General features: G+C 40.9%; 1 protein-coding gene across 1 annotated transcript in view; it reads left to right on the top strand.

Moving 5' to 3' along the window:
- LOC111824010 (adhesion G protein-coupled receptor E2-like) overlaps positions 1–15,959 on the top strand; it is a 123,771-nt gene extending 107,812 nt beyond the window's left edge. Inside the window, exons 26-27 of the mRNA XM_023747217.1 lie at positions 13,918–13,979; positions 15,761–15,959. Of these exons, the coding sequence (XP_023602985.1) occupies positions 13,918–13,968 (51 nt within the window). The 3' untranslated portion in view covers positions 13,969–13,979; positions 15,761–15,959. The remainder of the gene's footprint in view (positions 1–13,917; positions 13,980–15,760) is intronic.
- Positions 15,960–20,673: the final 4,714 nt, after the last annotated feature.

Below are 20,673 nucleotides of genomic sequence, written 5' to 3'. Positions count from 1 at the left end.
GGGTCAGCATTTCTGAGCACCAGAACCACCAGCTCACACCTGTACCCTGTTCCTACAGTCAGTGACCACAGGGCCAAGGCAGAAGGTGTTCTGTGTCTTCTGGGAGCCTGGCCAGAATGGAAGTGGTCATTGGTCCACCAAAGGCTGCTGGATGGTGGGCACCAGAGACACCAGCACCACCTGCCAATGCAGCCACCTCAGCAGCTTTGCCGTCCTCATGGCCCACTATGATGTGCAGGTGAGAGCCTTGAGAAGGGACTTTGTTCAATGTCTATTGCTATGTAATAAGTTCTCATGCAAGTTGCACCTAAAATAACAAATTATTATTCTGAAATTTATGTAAGTCAATAAATAAACATGGTGCACCTGGGTTGTCCCGTCAGGGTCATACTCAAGCATCTCCATTGAGGATTGCTGTCCTCCCTTTCCTTTATCATATTCACATTTCTGTTTTTCTCTCTGTCCTTCCCTCTTTTTCTTTCTCACATACTTACACTAAAATTAATTTTTTTAAGTTCTCCTTATGGATTTAAGATGATTTGAAAAATCAGGCAGGAAAAATTTTAATCTTTAGAAAATAGTCAGGAGCCCAAGCCAGTTTTGTTCAGTGGATGGAGCATCAGCATGCGGACTGAACGGTCCCAGGTTTGATTCTGGTCAAGGGCACATGCCCAGGTTATGGACTCAATACCTGGAAGGGGGTATACAGGAGGCAGCCGATCAATGATTCTCTCTCATCGTTGATGTTTCTAACTTTCTCTTTCACTCCCTTCCACTCCCTTCCTCTCAAATCAATAAAAATATATTTTAAAAAACATTAGGCTGGAAATATTAATTTTAAGCTACCACCATCATCAGTACTTCTCCTTCTTTAACCAAGGATCTAAATCTGTAAGGAACAGGTGTTGCAGGGATGAGGTGAGTAAGTCCAAGGTGGGGAGTTGATTCCTGGAAATCGAGTCTCTGGATGCAGACTCTGTTACACAGTATCACATCATGGGGATGGAGGATGGTGCTCAACACAAAGCCATGTGCTTCTGTGACTGTTGCATGATAACCTATAAGCATAGTCATGAAGGAAAATCAACCCTATGATTTCCAGGGCTTGGTCCTGAATGAGGACTCTCTTATCCCTCAATGTTTATAGGATCTGAATGAATCAGTTCAGGACCCCCTAGAATTCTAACAGTATCCATAAACATCACAAATTTACCTGGCTCCTCCACTCCTAAATTTGTTGAACTCTTCCCAAACTGAAAATGGTAGAAGGGTGATTAACCCAGTTTAGGAGGGTGTGACTGCTCTCTCCTCTTTCCTGGGTCCCAGGATGATGATCCCGCCCTGGCTGTGATCACCTACGTGGGGCTGAGCCTCTCTCTGCTGTGCCTCCTCCTGGCGGCCCTCACCTTCCTGCTGTGCAAAGCCATCCAGAACACCAGCACCTCACTCCACCTGCAGCTCTCGCTCTGCCTCTTCCTGGCCCACCTGCTCTTCCTCACGGCCATCGACAGAACTGAGTCTAAGGTACCGACACTGTCCCAAAGGAAGCATGCCCTGACCGTGGAATGAGGAGTACACTTGCATTGGACACCTTAATAAAATGACTTTGGGTTTGGGGAATGTTAGAGGGGTAAGTAGCCAATTTTACACTGACTGACCCAACTAGAAATCACACCTTCTTTTGACAATTGCTTCACATACAGCAGAGTTCTCCCAAATGCCAAGGTATAGGAGAGGTCCTGGGGCCATGCTCCACCCTGACAATCCCACCTGGTGACTCTCACTCCTCCCCAGGTGCTGTGCGCCATCATTGCGGGTGCCTTACACTATCTCTACCTGGCCTCCTTCACCTGGATGCTGCTAGAGGGCCTGCACCTCTTCCTCACTGCACGCAACCTGATGGTGGTCAGTTACTCCAATGTGAGCAAGTTCATGAAGAAGTTCATGTTCCCTGTGGGCTACGGAGTCCCAGCTGTGATTGTGGCTATTTCTGCAGCTTTCAGGCCTCACCTTTATGGAACACCTGCTCGGTAAGGGCAAATTCCTGTGTTTTCTTTTTCTTCTTCCCCATGAGCATGGCTTTGTGGAACCAACATAGCATTCTGATTATGACAGATCATATGAATAGAGACAATAAGTGATGATGGTTACGGCATCTTTCTAATGGCTATCCTACATAATAAAAGGCTAATATGCAAATGAACCAAATGGCAGGATGACCAGTTGCTATGATGCGCACTGACCACCACGGTGCAGATGCTCAATGCAAGAGCTGCCCTCTGGTGGTCAATGCCCTCCCACTGACCCCTCCCACCTCCATGGCAGCGCTAAGGACCCCTCAGGGGATGTCCAACTGACAGCTTAGGGGAGCGGTCCTAAACTGGCATTTGGACATCCCCCGAGGGGTCCTGGACTTTGAGAGGGCACAGGCTGGGCTGAGTGACCCCCCTCAGTGCACAAATGTCATCCACTGGGCCTCTAGTTTATAATAACTAAGAAGAATATCGCTAAAACTCTCCTTAAAATAACAAAGGTGTCATGAAAAAAGGTGCTTAGGACATCATTATAAACAATTTAACCTACCTCTTTATCCAAATAGTACAAGTTGTCCCTAATTTATGTTTGGAAAAATAGAGCTGATTTAAATAATCTAAACTATAAATTGTAACATAGTTGAGATTAACACGGTGCTTACTCTGTGCCAGATACTTTTTAAAATATTTATTTCAGAGAGAATGGGAGAGGGAGAGAGAGAAACATCAATGATGAAAGAGAAACATTAATCATTGATAGGCTGCTTCCTGCACACCTCACACTGGGAATTGAGCCCACAAACCGGGAATCGAACTGTGACCTCCTGACTAGGAATTAAACCATGAACTCCTGGTTTATAGGTCGACATTCAACCACTGAGCCACGACAGCTGGACTGTGCCAGGCACTTTTCTATCTCTTTTTAAAAAATATGTTCCTGTTGATTTTTAGAGACAGAGGAAGGGAAAAGAGAGAGTAGAAACATGGATGGGCTGCCTCCTGCGTGCCCCCTACTAGGAATGGAGCCCACAATTCATTCATGTGTCCTGACTGGGAATCAAACCAGCGACCTCTCAGTGCATGGGATGATGTTCAATCCACTGAGCCATACCAGCCAGGCTGTGCCAGGCACTTTTCTAACCATTTTTATATTAGTTAACGCAATTCATCTTCACACCAATACTGTGAACTAGACACTGTGATTTGACCCATTTTACAGTTAAGTCAATAGAGGCACAGAGTTTAAATAAATGCCCAAAGGGGCACAGCTAGTAAGTAGCAAAGCTGGGATTCAAATCAAGGGAGTCACTCTCCAGAGCTTGCACTCTTTTATTGTCAGCTTTTTACACTAAGTTTAATGTTTTCACTTCTTTTTGAAATACATTTCACATATCTTTAAAGGATTCTCACAATAATTACAGAGTGGTACAGCTATCACACAATCAAATTTCACAATGATTTCAAATCCCTAAAGAAAACCTCATGCCCTAACTGGTTTGATTTAATGGACAGAGTGGTGGCCTGCAGACTGAAAGGTCTCAGATTCGATTCCAGTCAAGGGCATGTACCTCGGTTGCAGGTTTGATCCCCAGTCAGCCCCGTTTGGGACCCATTTGGTTGGCATGCTTTCCGGAGACAAACAATCAATATGTCTCTCTCACATCAATGTTTCTCTCTCTGTGTCTCTCCCCCTATCTTCTACTCTCTCTAAACATCAATGGAAAAATATCCTCGGGTGAAGATTAACAACAACAACAACAAAAAGCAAGAAATCTTGTACACAATATCATGCAGTCCTCCTTCCTGTTACCACTGACATACCACTGACAGTCCACATACCTCAATCCCTGACAACCACTAATCCATGGATCTCCTATCCTGGATAATCCCATAAATGAAATAATAAATGCTGTGTTTTGTGACTGGATTCTTAGCATGATGTGTTCAAGGTTCATCATGTTGTAGAAAGTATCATGACCTGTGGGTTACCGAGTCCCGGCTGTGATTGTGGCCATTTCTGCAGCTTCCAGCCTCACCTGGAATTGTTGTTGTTGCTGGTATTGTTGTTTTGTAAATAATATTCCATTATATAGATATATCACATTTTTTATCCATACAACAGATGAAAAACATTTTTATTGTTTTCATTTTTTTACTACTATGAAAAATGCTGCTGTAAACATACATGCACAAATTAAAACATTTTAATTAGATTTATTGAGGTGACATTGGTTAATAACATTATATATGTTTTAAGTGTACAGTTCTATAATACATAATCTGTATATTGCATTGTATGTTTACCATCCAAAGTCAAATCTCCTTCCATGAACCTATATTTTCCCCTTTACCCTTTACTACCTCCTCCCACCCCTCTCTCCCTCTGGTAACCACCATACTATTATCTATGTCTATCATTTTTTGTTTGCTTGCTTGTCTTGTTTGTTCATTTCTTGCTTTCAGCTTAGTATCTTACATATGAGTGAAATCATAGGATTCTTAATTTTTTTCTGTCTAAATCAGGAGTGGGCAAACTTTTTGACTCGAGGGCCACAATGGGTTCTTAAACTTAACTGGAGGGCCGGAACAAAAGCATGGATGGAGTGTTTGTGTGAACTAATATAAATTCAAAGTAAACATCATTACATAAAAGGGTACGGTCTTTTTTTTTTTTTAGTTTTATTCATTTCAAACGGGCCAGATCCGGCCCGTGGGCCATAGTTTGCCCACGGCTGGTCTAAATTGTATCGCTTAGCAAGATAGTCTCAAGATCCATCTATGTTGTCACAAAGACAGAACTCCATGTTTCCTTATGGTGGAGTAGTATTCCATTGTATATAATGAGTACATCTCCTTTATCCAACCATCTATCAAAGAACACTTGGGTTGTTTCCATGTCTTGACCACCATGAATAATGCTGCAATGAACATAGTCATGCACATATCTTTGTGAACAAATATTTTAAAAATTTTTGGATAGATATCCAAAGGCAACCCACTGAATGGGAGAAGGTATTTGCAAACAATACTTCCGATAAGGGATTAATATCTAAAATATATAAAGAACTCATACAATTCAACAACAATCCAAATAAAAAATGCGGACAGGACCTGAATAGACATTTCTCCCAAGAAGACATACAAATGAGGGGGTTGAGCTCTGACTGGTTGGGCTCAGTAAATAGAGCGACAGCCCAAGGACTGAAGTATCCCAGGGTCAATTCCGATCAAGGGCTCCTACCTTGGTTGCAGATTCCCAGGCCTTGGTTGTGGGTTCATGCACTAGACAACCAATCGATGTGTCCCTCTCACATTGATGTTTCTCTCTGTCTCTCTGCCTCTCCTGCTCCCTTCCACTCTCTCTAAAAATCAATGGAAAAATATCCTTGAGGTGAGGATTAACAACAACAAAAATACAAATATGTATTTTTTAAAAATGAGGGGGTTAGAGAAAGAAAGAGAGGGAGAATGAGAGATCAATTTTTGTTCCATTTATTTATGCATTTATTGGTTGAATCTTGTATATGCCCTGATCTGGATTGAACCTGCAAACCTGGCGCATTGGGACCATATGCCAACTAACTGAGCCACCCAGCCAGGGCCTAAGACAAGTTCTTGTTGACACCACCTGAAATCATAGCCTTTGGGCAGTTAGCAAAGTTATTGACAGCCATTTGCTATTATTTTGGTAATGCCCTAGGGGAGGCTGTTTTGTCTCTCACTGAGATGAGCTTTCAGTGGAATAAAATATACACCAAATTTGGAGAATACAGGGTTCCTGGAGAACTAAAGGGTCAGAAAAAAATACTGACTATGCTCTGGGGATAATGATGATGCTCTCAAAGGAGCTCCAACAATGTCAGAGCTCCCTGTTGTCTGCAATGCTATCAGCTTTTGGCAGCCTCACCACTAAGCTGGGGAGAGAAGGAGTGGAAAGAGTTCAGAGTTGAAACACCACAGAGTCCTTCCTCACCAATCTTACCCAGCTTCGGTAGTTTCTCTCATATGGACTATTTCAGTTTGTTCTGTGGCTTTGGGTAGTTGTCAGAGTTTTGAAATGGTTGCTCTTAGTTGTTTTGCTTAAGCATTTGTTGTTTTTAGAAGGAGAGCAAGTCTGCACACTTACATTCAGGAAGTCAGTCTCGCAGAAGCTGCACTCTTACCCACAACATGCTGCTCAAACTTACGTGCGCCCGCATCAGCTCAACTCTAGAGAGATTCCTTCCTGGACACATCAGTTCTTTCCTGCTTACATTTTTCTCAGTGTATATTTCAATGTCCTACTACACTCTCCATTGACCTGAAATGTCCTCTGTACAGGCGTAGGCAAAAGAAGGTTTACAATTATTGGTATGGAAAATAATACAATATAAATAATAGTACAAGAATAACCTGTTTCACATACACACAACTGTAAGCCTACATTTGCCCACCCCTGTTCTTCCCTCATGTGGATCAAGAGTAAATTATGTCACAGTAAAACCTTAAGAAATAGACTTAACTAAGCCCTTTACACTTCAGTTACAAACCTAAATCATAAGAGAACTTCTTTTTAGCACTGTTGTTAAAATTAGGTGGAACAACTCAATAACAAAAGACAACCCAATTTAAAAATGGACAAAAGAAAAAGGGGACCGATGTAATACTTTCAACAATAAAGATTTAAATAGCCTAGCCGGTGTGACTCAGTGGTAGAGGGTCGACCTGGGAACCAGGAGGTCCTCAGTTTGATTCCCAGATCAGGGCACATGCCCGGATTGCATGCTCCATCCCCAGTGTGGGGCTGACCAATGATTCTCTCATCAAGGATGTTTCCATCTCTCTCTCCCTCTCCTTTCATCTTGAAATCAATTTTTTAAAAATTTAAGATTTAGCCCTAACCGGTTTGGCTCAGTGGATAGAGCATCAGCCTGCGAACTGAAGGGTCCCAGGTTCGATTCCGGTCAAGGGCATGTACCTTGGTTGCGGGCACATCCCCAGTTGGGGGTGTGCAGGAAGCAGCTGATCGATGTTTCTCGCTCACCGATGTTTCTAACTCTCTATCCCTCTCCTTTCCTCTCTGTAAAAAATCAATAAAATATATACTAAAGAATTTAATATTTAAATAAAAAAATAAATAATAAATAAATGAAAATGGACAGTAGATTTGAATAGACACTTCTTCCAAGATATGTAAATGGCCAGTGAATGTATGAAAAGTTGCTCAACATCATCAGTCATTACGAAAATGAAAATCAAAAACATCAAAATGAGATGTCACACCACAGCGATTAGGATAAGGTGTTAAAATAAAAAAAACAGCCCTAGTTGGTTTGGCTCAGTGGATAGAGCATTGACCTGCAGACCAAAGGGTCCTGAGTCAATTCACATCAAGGGCACGTGCCTTGGTTACAAACTCCTCCCAGGCACTGGTCTGGAGCGCCTGCAGGAGGCAAACATTCGATGTGTTTCCCTCACATCGATGTTTCTCTCTGTCTTTTCCTCTCTCTTCCACTATCCCTAAAAAAATCAATGGGAAAATATCCTCGGGTGAGTAATAACAACAAAAATAAGAAGAAGAATTCTAAAAAATATTATTCAGCCATAAAAACTTGCTGCAACATGGATGAACCTTGATTGAAAACATGCTAGGTGACAGAATCCAGTCATAAAATACCAGGTATTGTACAACTCCATTTATGTCCAAAATAGGCAAATCCATAGAGACAGAAAGTAGATTAATGATGCTGTGGGCTATGTGGGCGGTGGGGTGCATGGAAGCAGGAATGAGGAGTGACTGCTAGTATGAATGAGTTTCTTTTAGAGGAGTTAGAAATGTTCTAAAGTTAGATTGTGGTGATGATCGCACAACACTATGAATTTTTTGAAATATATTTTAATTGATTTCAGAGAGGAAGGGAGAGGTAGAGGGAGATAGAAACATCAGTGATGAGAGAGAATCATTAATTGGCTGCCTCTTGCATGCCCCCTACTGGGGATCGAGCCTGCAACCAGGGCGTGTGCCCTTGACCAGAATCAAACCCAGGACCTTTCAGTCTGCAGGCCGATGCTCTATCCACTGAGCCAAACAAGCTAGGGCAACTCTATGAATATTTTAAAGGTCACTGAACTGTACAGTTTAAATGGGTGAATGTTATGGTATATAAGCTACCTCTCAAAAAAGCCATAATTTAAAAAACTCAGCCCTAGCTGCTTTGGCTCAGTGGATAGAGCGTTAGCTTCCCATTTCTGTTTTGTTGTTGCAGTGTGTCTCATTGTGTGTCTGTGAGATGTGTGGGATTGAAGACCATGTGTACTTTCTTCACGACAGTATCTTCAGAGGCAATCACAGAGCATATCACAGAAGAGACACTATGTTTGTTGATGAATGAATTAATGAATGAATTTGCATAATTATTCTACATTTCTAAGGACCAATGCATTTTTAATTCTCTCTCTTTCTTAGCTGCTGGCTCCAACCAGAAAAGGGATTTATATGGGGCTTCCTTGGACCAGTCTGCGCCATCCTCTTTGTGAGTGATGACATCAGAGCATCCTTAACGCTCAGCGGAGGGTCATTAGACTTATAAGGAGGGGGGAGGATGACATGAGCAAGAATGTCCCTGTGTTGTCTTGGGTTTGCTTTGGTTTTCTAAGACTCCTCCCAAAACTACAAGCTCTAACACTGTTACTAAATATGAAAACTACTTAAATGTGGAATTTCTGTTGGACGGGCTAGACTAGAGATAACAAACTGAAATGTTATTCACTAAACCTTGTGTGTTTTCCTAAAGGTCAATCTAGCTTTCTTTCTGATGACCCTCTGCATTTTGAAAAGCAAACTCTCTTCGCTCAACAGTGATGTGTCCACCCTCAAGAATACAAGGTAAAATGGAGAAGAGGGTGACAACCCCACAGACATGTGTGGTCCCAAGAGCAAATCCATGTGCCTCAGCAGCCCTGACGTCCCTTCTCGGGGTCTTCTGAGGGAACCCAGAGTAAAAACATGCAGCTGACCTCCAATGGCAGCCAGCTTGGATTCAGTGGTAGTCAGCTGACTTCCCGGCCACAGTGTTCTGTCTCTAATCCCATCTTATAACTCCCTCAGCAACAGGAGGAATTGACATTGGTTGATAAACACTCTTTGGCCTTTGTCAGCAGTCCTACAACAAAAGTGCAAAGAACCTGTGTTCACTTAGAAAGATCTGTGACTCCTCCCACAACCCAGTCTGCACTTCCATACCCACTCTCAGTCAGGCTCCTTCTCACCCCTCTCCAGTATCCTTTCTACATTTTGCATGTCATTATTCCGCTGTATTAGTCATTGGAATAGCCTGTGACCTTTATGAAAATGGAAATCTTGCCTCTATAACTTTTAATGCCCAGGTTCCAGCACATAGCCTGATGCACAGAAAACACTTGGTAATGTTGGTTAGATAAAATTAGGCATTGCCATGGGGCATTATAGAATTTTTTTTTGAACTTACATTCTGAAGTGTTGAGACCCTACTCAATTCAATCCAAATGCCATACTGGACCCAAATAGCATTTCTATTGTGGAGAATCATTGACAGTAAAGGTCAAAGCTGAACACAAGTCTGTCCATGAACTCATCACCCACAGGGGAAGGCAGGAACATTCATTGGGTGGAGATTAGAATGGCCTTGATTCTGTTCTTCTGGGTGCTTATGGGCCTCTCTTCTCCTTCTACCAAGGATGCTGACATTTAAAGCAATAGCTCAGCTCTTCATCTTGGGCTGCACGTGGTGTCTGGGAATTCTGCAGGTGGGCCCAGCTGCTCACGCCATGGCCTATCTCTTCACCATCATCAACAGCCTGCAGGGCGTCTTCATCTTCCTGGTGTACTGTCTCCTCAGCCAGCAGGTACCACTGTCCACCTCCCACCCAGGACTCTTTCCATTCACACTTCTCTCAGTGAGCTGACTCAGAGCATGCTTTGCCTCTGCAGGTCCGGGAGCAATACAGGAAATGGTTGAAACAGGCCGGGAAAATCCAAGTGGAGTCTGAGCAATACACCCTCTCCAGCGGACTACTGTCGGATGCCCGTAAACACAGTGTGGTAAGGCCATGCATTCCTCCCAGAGCACTTCACTAACTGATACAGTACCTCATGCTCAACACACTGGACAACCTGGGTATATAGCAGGTGATGCCCTAGGATGGCTCCCACTGAATTTACTCTTTGATTTCTTAACCATTAGCAATGGTCTCACTTAGAAAATATATATTTTGCTCTTGCCCCTGAGGAACTTGACTTTTACACATTAGCACTCTTATTGAACACCTGCTGTGTGCCATGCATGGTTAGCTAAATAAGCAAGAATCAATGCCCTGAAGCAGGGATTCACATTCCACTCAGTCCCACATTATCTTACCCTTTATCCACCTCTATCTTGTAGTCACTCAGCACCAAACAACAAAAGTCAAAATTGGAGGAAATGATTTACATGTTTAAGAAATAAAAGGAAATAAGTGTTAGCTAGCATTTTAGACTTAAGGAGGCTGCTTGAGATGTTCGGCACCCTCCATCCACTGGAAAACCAGGAAGGAAAAACCATCATTGCATGTGATAATTCATGGCAATAATTACTAAGAACCACCAGTGGTTTAGATTTATCAAATTCTTTTAAAAAAAATTTTTAGACATAGACAGTTCTTTTATTTACAGTTTCTTAGCTCTTCCATCTTCCATTAAACACCTTGTGTCTTCTTTCCCATTTAAAGAAGCTTACTATGCCTGCCAACAGTGGCTCAGTGGTTGAGCATTGACCCATGAACCAAGATGACCCTGGTTCAATTCCTGGTCAGGGCACACTCCTGAGTTGTGGGTTTGATCCCCAGTAGGGGGCATGCAGGAGTCAGCGGATAAATGTTTCTCATTCTCTATCCCTCAACCTTCCTCACTCTCTCTCAAATAATAAAAACATATTTTAAAACAAATTTTTTTAAAAAGAAGTCTAGTATACACCCAGGAAGTTCTATATATCTTTCACCTGTTCATTCATCTTCCAAAAACACTGGTTTCACAGTTTAATCTTGTATCCCCTCTCCCTTTCTCAGCAAATATTTGTACCATATATTCCACAGAGAAAATCTGAGTAATTGCAAGCACTCTGTGAAGTGCACCCTCAGAACACACATAAATTAGCAGGCACCTTCTCTACATTGCCATATCATTCACACCATTTCCCTTCTCTATGAAGACAACATTCACCTTCACTTTGAATCCCATCATTCTTGCCTTATCTATTCTTCTTACACTATTGTTCACACATTCTCTCTCCTCCCTCTTTGTCTTTCTCCCACCCTTATCCCCTTCATTCTTCCCTCACCTTCTCAAAAGCATTCTTCCCAATGTTGTAGCAACATGTTTGATTTTTTTCCATGTTACAAACATGTACCACTTGGCCTACCATTTCCTTCTAGCTACCAGCCAAGAGTTGATTTTTCTCTGTCTCCGTTTCATTGCCTTAAATTCATTCCCTCAATTCATGTATTTTGGCTTCTTTCCCAAATCATTCCATCAAAGCAAATATCTCTTAGGTTTACAATGATCTCCGTGCCCCTAAAATCTTTCCAGAAACTTCTTAACTATTTATCACTCTTTCTCATGAAACACTCCATCCTTATCCTGTCTAGAATCTATTCACATGCCCTTCCTCCATGTCTTTCTCCATTATCTCTAGCTTTTCTCTTTGTTTCTTCTATAGCTTCAACCAATTTAAATTCTCATTAAATTCTTTCTTCCTAGGCAATAGAATTCATTCCTTAGGGTCAGTCACCATATAGATGCAAATGATGGCCACATACGTTTTTCTAGCTCTGAGAACTAGAGGAGTATTTCCAGTTACTTAACATCTTTAATATTACCAAGGCACCATAAACTCAGCCTTCCAATTTATGACTCACCATCTTCACCCTAATCCCATCCTTTTCCATGGTGTCTTTCTGTCTCTGAATGGCACTACATCCATTCCCTTATTTCCCACTACAACCTAGCCATTATACAGCCCTATTGTTCTTATCTTCTCAGTATATGCCTCATGTCCCCAGATGGCTCAGTCTCCATCACCTCTTCCTGAGCCAGGCTGCCATCTTCACGTCTGAGCCACTGCAATTCCCTTCTGACCAACTACCCCTTCCTACTCTTGTCTCCTTCCAATTCCTCTTTACACAGAAGTCAGAGGGATTCTTTCAAAACACTAATGAAATCTAGACACTCCTGTGTTAAACCTGTTACATGTACTTTCTCTTGTGTTCAGTTCTGAATAATTTCCTGAAGTACAGTATTTATAAACTTCTTGTCGAGTTTTGGGTGATATTGGTTTAAAAAAACAGACAGGTTTCAAGTGTGCAACTCAATAAAACATCATCTGCACACTGCATCCTGTGCTCACCGCCCAAAGCAAATTCTCTTTGCATCCATTTATCCTCCTTTGCCCACCTCCACCTTCCCCACCCACTTTTCTCCCTTGCTATCACCATACTTTTGTCCATGTTTATATGTCATATGTATCTATTTTTTTGCTTAATCTCTTCACCTTTTTCACCCAGCTCCCCAAAACCCTTCCATTCTGACAGCTGTCAATCTGTTCTAAGTATCTATGCTTCTGTTTCTATTTTGCTAAATTATTTTGTTCATTAGATTCAACATATAAGTGAAATCATATGGTCTTTGTATTCTTATTTCACTTTGCATAATAATGTCCAGGTCCATCCATACTGTCGTAAAGGATAAGATTTCATATATATATATATATATATATATATATATATATATATATATATGGAGCCCATCCTGTGCCCTCTCGCAGTCTGGGGAAAGGTCAATGACAGTGAGTGTGTGCTGGTCTAATCTATCCCCTTTGTTCTCAGTGCATCCCAACTTGTGGCACTTTCCCATTGGTGCTCATTCTCAGGCATGACAAAACTCACTCTCAGGCAGACCCTCAAAATGTTAGAATGCTGACGGTACAATTCAGTCATCTCCTGTGGCAAGATGGTGCCATGAATTATCCTACTGACTTCAATGCAGCTGGTGTCATACTCAATTGGGGTGCAGGAGCCTCTCAAGCAATCTCTGGATTTTTCACAAAGGAAATGGATTCATGTACTTTTGTTGAATTGATGTGTCCATGAGGGGAAGGAAATCTGGAGCTTCCTATTCTGCCCTCTTACCCTAATCTCCCTTCTTTGAGTAAGGACACAAGTCATATTGAGTTAGAGTTCACCCTAGTGTCCTTATTTTAATTTAAAACCTCTTTTAAAACCCTTTGTCTAAGTAGAGTCATGTTCTGAGGTCCGGGAGGTTAAGATTTCAACATATGAATTTTTAGGGGATATAATTCAACCAATAACAATGCTATAACATGAATGACCCTCTAAAACATTAGGCTAAGTAAAAAAAATTCAGATATAATAGGTTATATATTGGACAATTCTATTTATATGCAATATCCAGTATAGATAAATCTGTGGAGACAGACAGTAGATTGGTTGTTGCTAGGAGCTTGGAGACAGTGATGGGAAATTTCTACCTAATGAACGTGGAGTCTTCATGAGGTAATGAAAATGTTTTAGAACTAGATACTGGGGATGAATGCATATAGCAAATGTACTAAATGCCACTGAATTGTACACTTTAAAATGATTTAATTTATGTTATGTGAATCTCATGTATTACATAAGTTTGTAAATTCGATATTAAGTGAAAGTGTGTTTGTGTGCATAGAGATAAAACAATGTGACACAAGAAAAATTGGTTGAAGGTACATGAATGTTTCTTTAAATTTTCCAGAAAAACTGAGAAAAGACTTGAATATTTATTTATTTATTTACTTATTTATTAGCCATTTCCATCATTTTAGTTTTATCTCTTCCCCAGGTAAAAGATGATGGAACAACAGCAGAAAAGAGAAAATTAAGTCAATTCTAAGAAAACTAAAGGTGAGTGATTAAAGAAAAACAGGTAAAATCATGTGATTTTGGTCCTTTTCTGTCTGACGTATTTCACTTATTTCCTAATACTCTCAGAATTGATGTTTCAAATGGCAATATTTGATCTTTTCTATGACTGAATAGTAATCCATTGCATATATGTACCACCACATCTTCTTTATAAATTCATCCATCAGTGGACACGTGTTGTTTACATATCTTGATTGTTGTAAATAGTACAATGAACATACGGGTATACATATCTTTTTTAATTGGTTTTTTATGCTCTTCAGATAGATACTCAGAAGAAAAATTGCTGAATTATATCAAATTATATATAATGTTAACATTATAACATATAATGTTATTAACCAATGCTGCCTCAATCTGAAAGAAAGAGAGAAAGAAAGAGAGGAAGAAAGAAAGAAAGAAAGAAAGAAAGAAAGAAAGAAAGAAAGAAAGAAAGAAAGAAAGAAAGAAAGAAAAACATGGATATATTCCACAGACTATCTCCCTCGTTAAACTTTTCCCAGTAGAATGCAGTTGTTCTTGGTTTTATTTTGTGTTTGTTTTGTTTTGATTTGTTGTTGTGCTGTTTTTTTTCTGTGTTTGTGTGATAATGTCTGAACTTATAAAAATGTGTGTATCTCTCAATATAATATTTTCTGGCCCATGATTACACAGGAAAAGTTTATATCTCAAACTAAATACATGATTTCAAATAAAACAATGTGTAGAAAAAGTGCCCCAAGTGAAAACAAAGTAAAGTGTGTGTGTGTCAGATAAGAGAGGTCATCATAACATCACACTCAATGTCAGTCATTTCCTACTACAGTGGGTTCGTCCTGAACTTGTTTCCTTGGGACTTTCTACATTTTGCCAAAAGCAAAGGTTATTTTCTACAATGAGTCAGTCCTCCAAAAGTTGAGGGAGTAAAAAGAACATCTTGGAAATGTGACCAATGGAGTAGAAATATGACTTCTTACCAAAATAGTGTTAGCAACTATGTTCATTTGGCTGTCAAAAGGAAGCAATGTTATAAGTATTTTATATCCTAACATGGTATTTTATTACTGACACATAAATCTTTAATTGGTTTTAGCTATACTTCAGGAAATTGGTGGAGAGTTATAATACAATCTTTCCCATCCTATATAATGAAAGCCTAATATGCTAAGTGTCTGGTCTGCCATTCAACCAATCAAAGCATAATATGCTAATGATATGCTAAGGTCACTCAACTGTTCGCTGTGACGTGCACTGACCACCAGGGGGCAGACGCTCTGACCAGTAGGTTAGCTTGCTGCTGAGGTCAGGCTGATCCAGACTGGGCAACATGGGCTGGAAATGCCCTGGAGCCCTCCCACAGTTCCTCCCCAGCTGGCCAACCTCTCGCAGCTCTCCCCAGTCCTGATACTGCTCTGGTGGGGACCCTCAGCCTGGCCGGCACCCTCTCACAATCCAGGACCCCTTGGGGGATGTAGGAGAGCTTGTTTCAGCCCAATCCCACAAGCTAGGTCAAGGGATCCCAACTGGTGCACGAATTCGTGCAACAGGCCTCTAATTTAAAATAATGGACTATTGAGTCAAAATGGACCTTTTCGTGTGCATCTGCTTTTCAGGAATAACTGACATTAAGCAGTAGATACCTGAATTGAGAAAATGTTAGTGTGGATAGCATATGGAAATGGCATAAATATGAAGGTGTATGCAAAGAATTAAAAATTGAGGCACACATCTGGAGTACTAACAATTTCTTTGCCATCTTTTTCTATTACCCTGTTCTTTAGAACAACACGACTCAGTCACAAATAACTTTTTGTGTGGCTTGTTCCATCTGTCCATCCATCCAACCATCATCTTTGAAGCAAGTCAACATGCCATGTGTTGAGAATCACCACTGCCCACTTCTCCATATTTTAATTTTTCTTTCCAAATTTCTGCCTCCCCTAGCCCTACCTGTGCAATACACATTGCTATGTCCATGTGCCTTGGCTACCAGTTACAAAAAAATTAATATAGCAGATCCTGGCTAGAACCTGGCTAGGCTGCTGATTAACTGAACGCTGTCTCCGTGTCATTCCTTCTTCGCCGCCCCCTCCACAGCTTTGGGAACTCCTGGACCTGCTGGGGTTGGACCCCAACAATAGTGTAAGGAACCTCTGGGACAACTTCCAACATCCAAATTATGGGGGTGCCAGAAGAAAGGAGATAGCAAGATAATGAAAACCTATTTGAAGAAACAATGACAAAAAACTTCCCCTACCTGGTGAAAGAAATAGACTTACAAGTCCAGGAAGCCCAGAGATCCCCAAACAAAAGGAATCCAAAGACGAACACACCAAGACACATCATAATTAAAATGCCAAGAGCAAATGACAAATTGAGAATCTTAACACATTTCATACCGCTCAGGAGTTTTCTCGTGTTTCGCGTGCCATCTGTTAAGGACCGCTCACAAGTGTTCTTGTTTTTCATGCCCATGGAAAAAGGAGCCAATCTAGATACTTATGTAAATTTTGTTTAGTCCCTCTTCATAGAGGAAAATGTTTTACGCAATACCATACATTAAAAAAGTACTAGGAACTTTAATTATTTAATTGTTCTTGTAAATAAAAATGTTATAATTATTGAAAAACAACACCTAAAGTGCATTATGATGATTTAAATAACGTGCAGTTTGCCCAAAAACGTCTGGTCCCTGGTGTATGTCTTAGAGATTTCTATGCGGTACACAATGTGTTAAAAGCAGCAAGAGAAAGAAAGTCAGTTACCTACAAGGGAGTACCCATACGATTGTCTGCTGATTTCTCAACAGAAACTATGCAGGTGAGAAGGGAGTGGTAAGAAATATTCAAAGTGGCCAAAACCGGTTTGGCTCAGTGGATAGAGCGTCGGCCTGCGGACTGAAGGGTCCCGGGTTCGATTCTGGTCAAGGGTATGTACCTGGGTTGCGGGCACATCCCCAGTGGGAGATGTGCAGGAGCCGGCTGATCAATGTTTCTCTCCCATTGATGTTCCTAACTCTCTATCTGTCTCCCTTCCTCTCTGTAAAAAATCAATAAAATATATTTTAAAAAAAAGGAAATATTCAAAGTGATGAATAGCAAGAACCTACAACCTAGATTACTTTACCCAGCAAAGCTATCACTCAGAATTGAAGGTCAGATAAAGAGCTTCACAGATAAGAAAAAGCTCAAGGAGTTCATCACCACCAAACCAGTATTATATGAAATGCTGAAAGGTATCATTTAAGAAGAGGAAGAAGAAGAAAAAGTTAAAATACAAATTATGAACAACAAATACACATCTATCAACAGGTGAATCTAAAAATCAAGTGAATTAATATTCTGATGAACAGATAAAATGGTGAATATTATAGAATCAGGGGCATAGAAAGGGAGTGGACTGACTATTCTCAGGGGGAAAGGGGTGTTAGGGGGTGTGGGAAGAGACTGGACAAATATTGTACACCTATGGATGAGGACAGTGGGGGCGGTAAGGGCAGAGGGAGGGGGGGAAACCGAGTGGAGGGGAGCTATGGGGGGAAAAAAGAGGAACAACTGTAATAATCTGAACAATAAAGATTTAATTTAAAAAAAAAGAAATTTAATGCAAACACTCCCCATCCACTGCACTGTTCTTCCCACCTAATACCCAATTACCTCCTCCCTGAAAAACAAATCTCAGATACATTTTCATTTTACTGCTATCACTTTATGCATTCCTCATTCTACAGTGTCATTCAACTATACAGTGGGGCCTTGACTTACCAGTTTATTTTGTTCTGAGACCGAACTCGTTAAGGAGCTCGTTAAGGAGCTGGTTAACTCAAATTACTCTATCAACTCAATGCAAAAAATCAGCTGAGAGACAGCTGGTATCTGAAGAAACTCGTTAGTCGGGACACTCATAAGTCAAGGCCCCACTGTATATGCATATCCTTCAATTGTCAACTATGGCCCTTCTAGTGCAAATTAATCAAGCACATCTTTCTTAATGTGTTCAATAAATTACAAATTGTTACTTAACCAAGAATGCAGACAGAGTGATGTCTTGTCTCTGGGCTAGGCTGTTTGTGCTCCCAGGTGACTCATGTAAAAGCTTACAGGTTCCATCCTCTCCGACCCTCTCCTGATGTACCTACTGGCCTCCCAGAGTCATTGGGTCTCTGAGAGGAAGGTCTCCTTGTGGAAGTCTGAATTGCTCCCTGGATGGTTGAGGATGGAAACTGAAGCTCTGCCCCACAGGAGACAGCAGGAAGGAGTGAAGCATCCATTTCAGAGCCAGTTTAGAAATCAAAACCAACAGCCATTCCCTGTTGCCCAGCGTTTCATAGGCTGATGAGGACTGCGGGGGCGGGAGGGGGGATATTTACAGCTTATCAGGCACATTTCTCTCATGTTTTTCCAACATCTAAGCACATGATTTCACTCTGGGCATCTGGAAAAACAAAGGAAATTTTTCCTAATGATTCTCTGATCCTAAAAGGCCAGGTTGGAAGTCGTTAATTCAGTTTTTATAATTCCTTGTCTTAACCTCACAGGCTTTCTACAACCCTATCCCATCGCTGACTTCACATTTTCTTCAATGTCTGATTGGGGTGGATCACTGACCTGATATCTCTGGAAAATTGCTATTCTCCTCTTCAACAGGGCAGAACAGTGCTCCTTTAGTATGCAATCCAGGGCTCCACATTCTTTGGCTTCCTGACACATTTGTCAAAATCATTAGGGATTTTATATTTATATCACATGTTAAGAGCTGTCATTTAGTACCTCGTGATGTAATCATTACCAAGGCCAGCATGGCTTGTGGAATTCGAGTGGAAGAAGGGACAGTTGAACACTCAGAGGGTCAGGAAAGTAAGCCTTTATTCAATGCAAAGTTGACGGTTCAGGGGACTCAAAGATCCAGATCCTAAACAACTTAGACAATGAGATTTTCTCCTTATATATTTCTGAGTTTCTTTGTTTCCTAACTCCCAAGCTTCTGTGGTGACTTTCACAGCCCCTCCTGAGTCAGTTATCAAGGTTAATTTAGATTGTATCTAATGTCTATCCTGGATGGTGCCAGTGACCTCTAGTTAAGCTGTTATGTCCTTGGTTTGTGGCCCTTGTAAATTGAGAGTATTTAGTTAAATAGGTCTTGCAAGACCAGATAATTAAGGAAGGGGCAGTGACTTGATTATGAGCTAACAGGAATGTGCGTTAGGGATACTGATTAACTAGGTAGAGAGTCAGGCTGCTAGTCTCCTGCATTCTTTCACAAATGGAGTTAATTATCGTCTAGCAAGAGTATGCATTAGAAGGCAGGTTACTGGTACAGATTCAGATTCCTAGCCATGACCCCGCCTCCCCGAAAAAAAAAAAAGTCTTATGTTCCCCTTCAGCTCAGTTAGTTGAGCATGATCCAGAGCACTGAGAAGATGCTGGTTTGATTCCTGTCTGGGCATATGTCCCAGTTGTGGCATTGATCCCCAGTAGAGGGCATACAGAAAACAAGCAATCGGTGTTTCTCTATCATCAATGTTTCTCTCTCTCTCTGTCTCTCTCTCTCTCTCTCTCTCTCTCTCTCTCTCTGAAAAAAATCAATAAAAACATATTTTAAAAATAATAAGAGATTTACATAGATATTGTTATGCCACATGACTTGAGCTAAGCATTTTATTACAATTGTCTGATTTAATTTTTAGAAAAGTTCATTCTCTATCCCCCATTGCATGAATAGGGCTCAAATGAGGTTACTGATCTTCTCAGAGGTAAAACTAATAAGAGATAGGGTTTTGAATGGAATCCTGTCAAGATGCCTCTAGCATTCACTGTGGGGCAGTGGTTCTCAACTGAAGATGACTGTGCCTCAGGGGCTATTTGGCAATGTCTGAAGGATGCTGCTGGACACCAACAATACCCAACACATAATTATCCTGCCTCAATTGACAGCATGAAAAGGTGACAACACCTAGTCCAGACAAGCACTTCTCCAACTTCACTGTGCATACGAGTCACCCAGGAGTCTAGTTCAAATGCAGAATCTGAATTATCAGGTCCCGGTGGACTTGAGATGCTGAGAATCACACAATCACCCGTGTGATATGATGCTGCAGGTCCTGGTCTGAAAATGACTCTTTGAGTAGAAGTCTGTGGTTTTCTGTTAGTGTCAGGTGCAGGTAGTTTTAGATTTTCTGAACAACAACAAAAAATCATAGTTGCATGTAATTTTTTAAAAATAGGTTATTCAATTATTTGAGAGGCTGTTATAAATTCATTGTTCATTTACTTTATTTAAGGATTTTTGAAGAATATAGTATGATATATTCCTGAAAATGCCTCCTTTAATTATTTTATATAAGGTCCTTGAGAGACCAAATAATATATAATAGCAGGATGAGCACCTCCAAAACATGCTACATACTTGCCCGTGTTTGCAATATGTCATTCTCATAGCATAGGATGATAAGCTACAAATGAGATTTGTTTGTAAATCACTGACTTTAAGATAAAATTGGCCAGACATCAAAACAAAAATATACATTCTTCTAGCCGAGGAGGGTGGGCAGGTGAGAAGAGATCAACCAATGAAACTTGTATGCATAGATGCGGAAACTCATCGACACAGAAAATAGGGGGTTGGTTGGAGGCCTGGGCTAGGGGACAGGGGCAGACTAGAAGGGGTCAGTGGGGAAAAAATGGGACATATGTAA

The sequence above is a fragment of the Myotis lucifugus genome, unplaced genomic scaffold (assembly GCF_000147115.1).
Source record: "Myotis lucifugus unplaced genomic scaffold, Myoluc2.0 scaffold_813, whole genome shotgun sequence".
NCBI classification, from domain to species: domain Eukaryota; kingdom Metazoa; phylum Chordata; class Mammalia; order Chiroptera; family Vespertilionidae; genus Myotis; species Myotis lucifugus.
The sequence above is the reverse complement of the archived record's forward strand: the minus strand, read 5'-3'. Positions and strand labels throughout refer to the sequence as shown.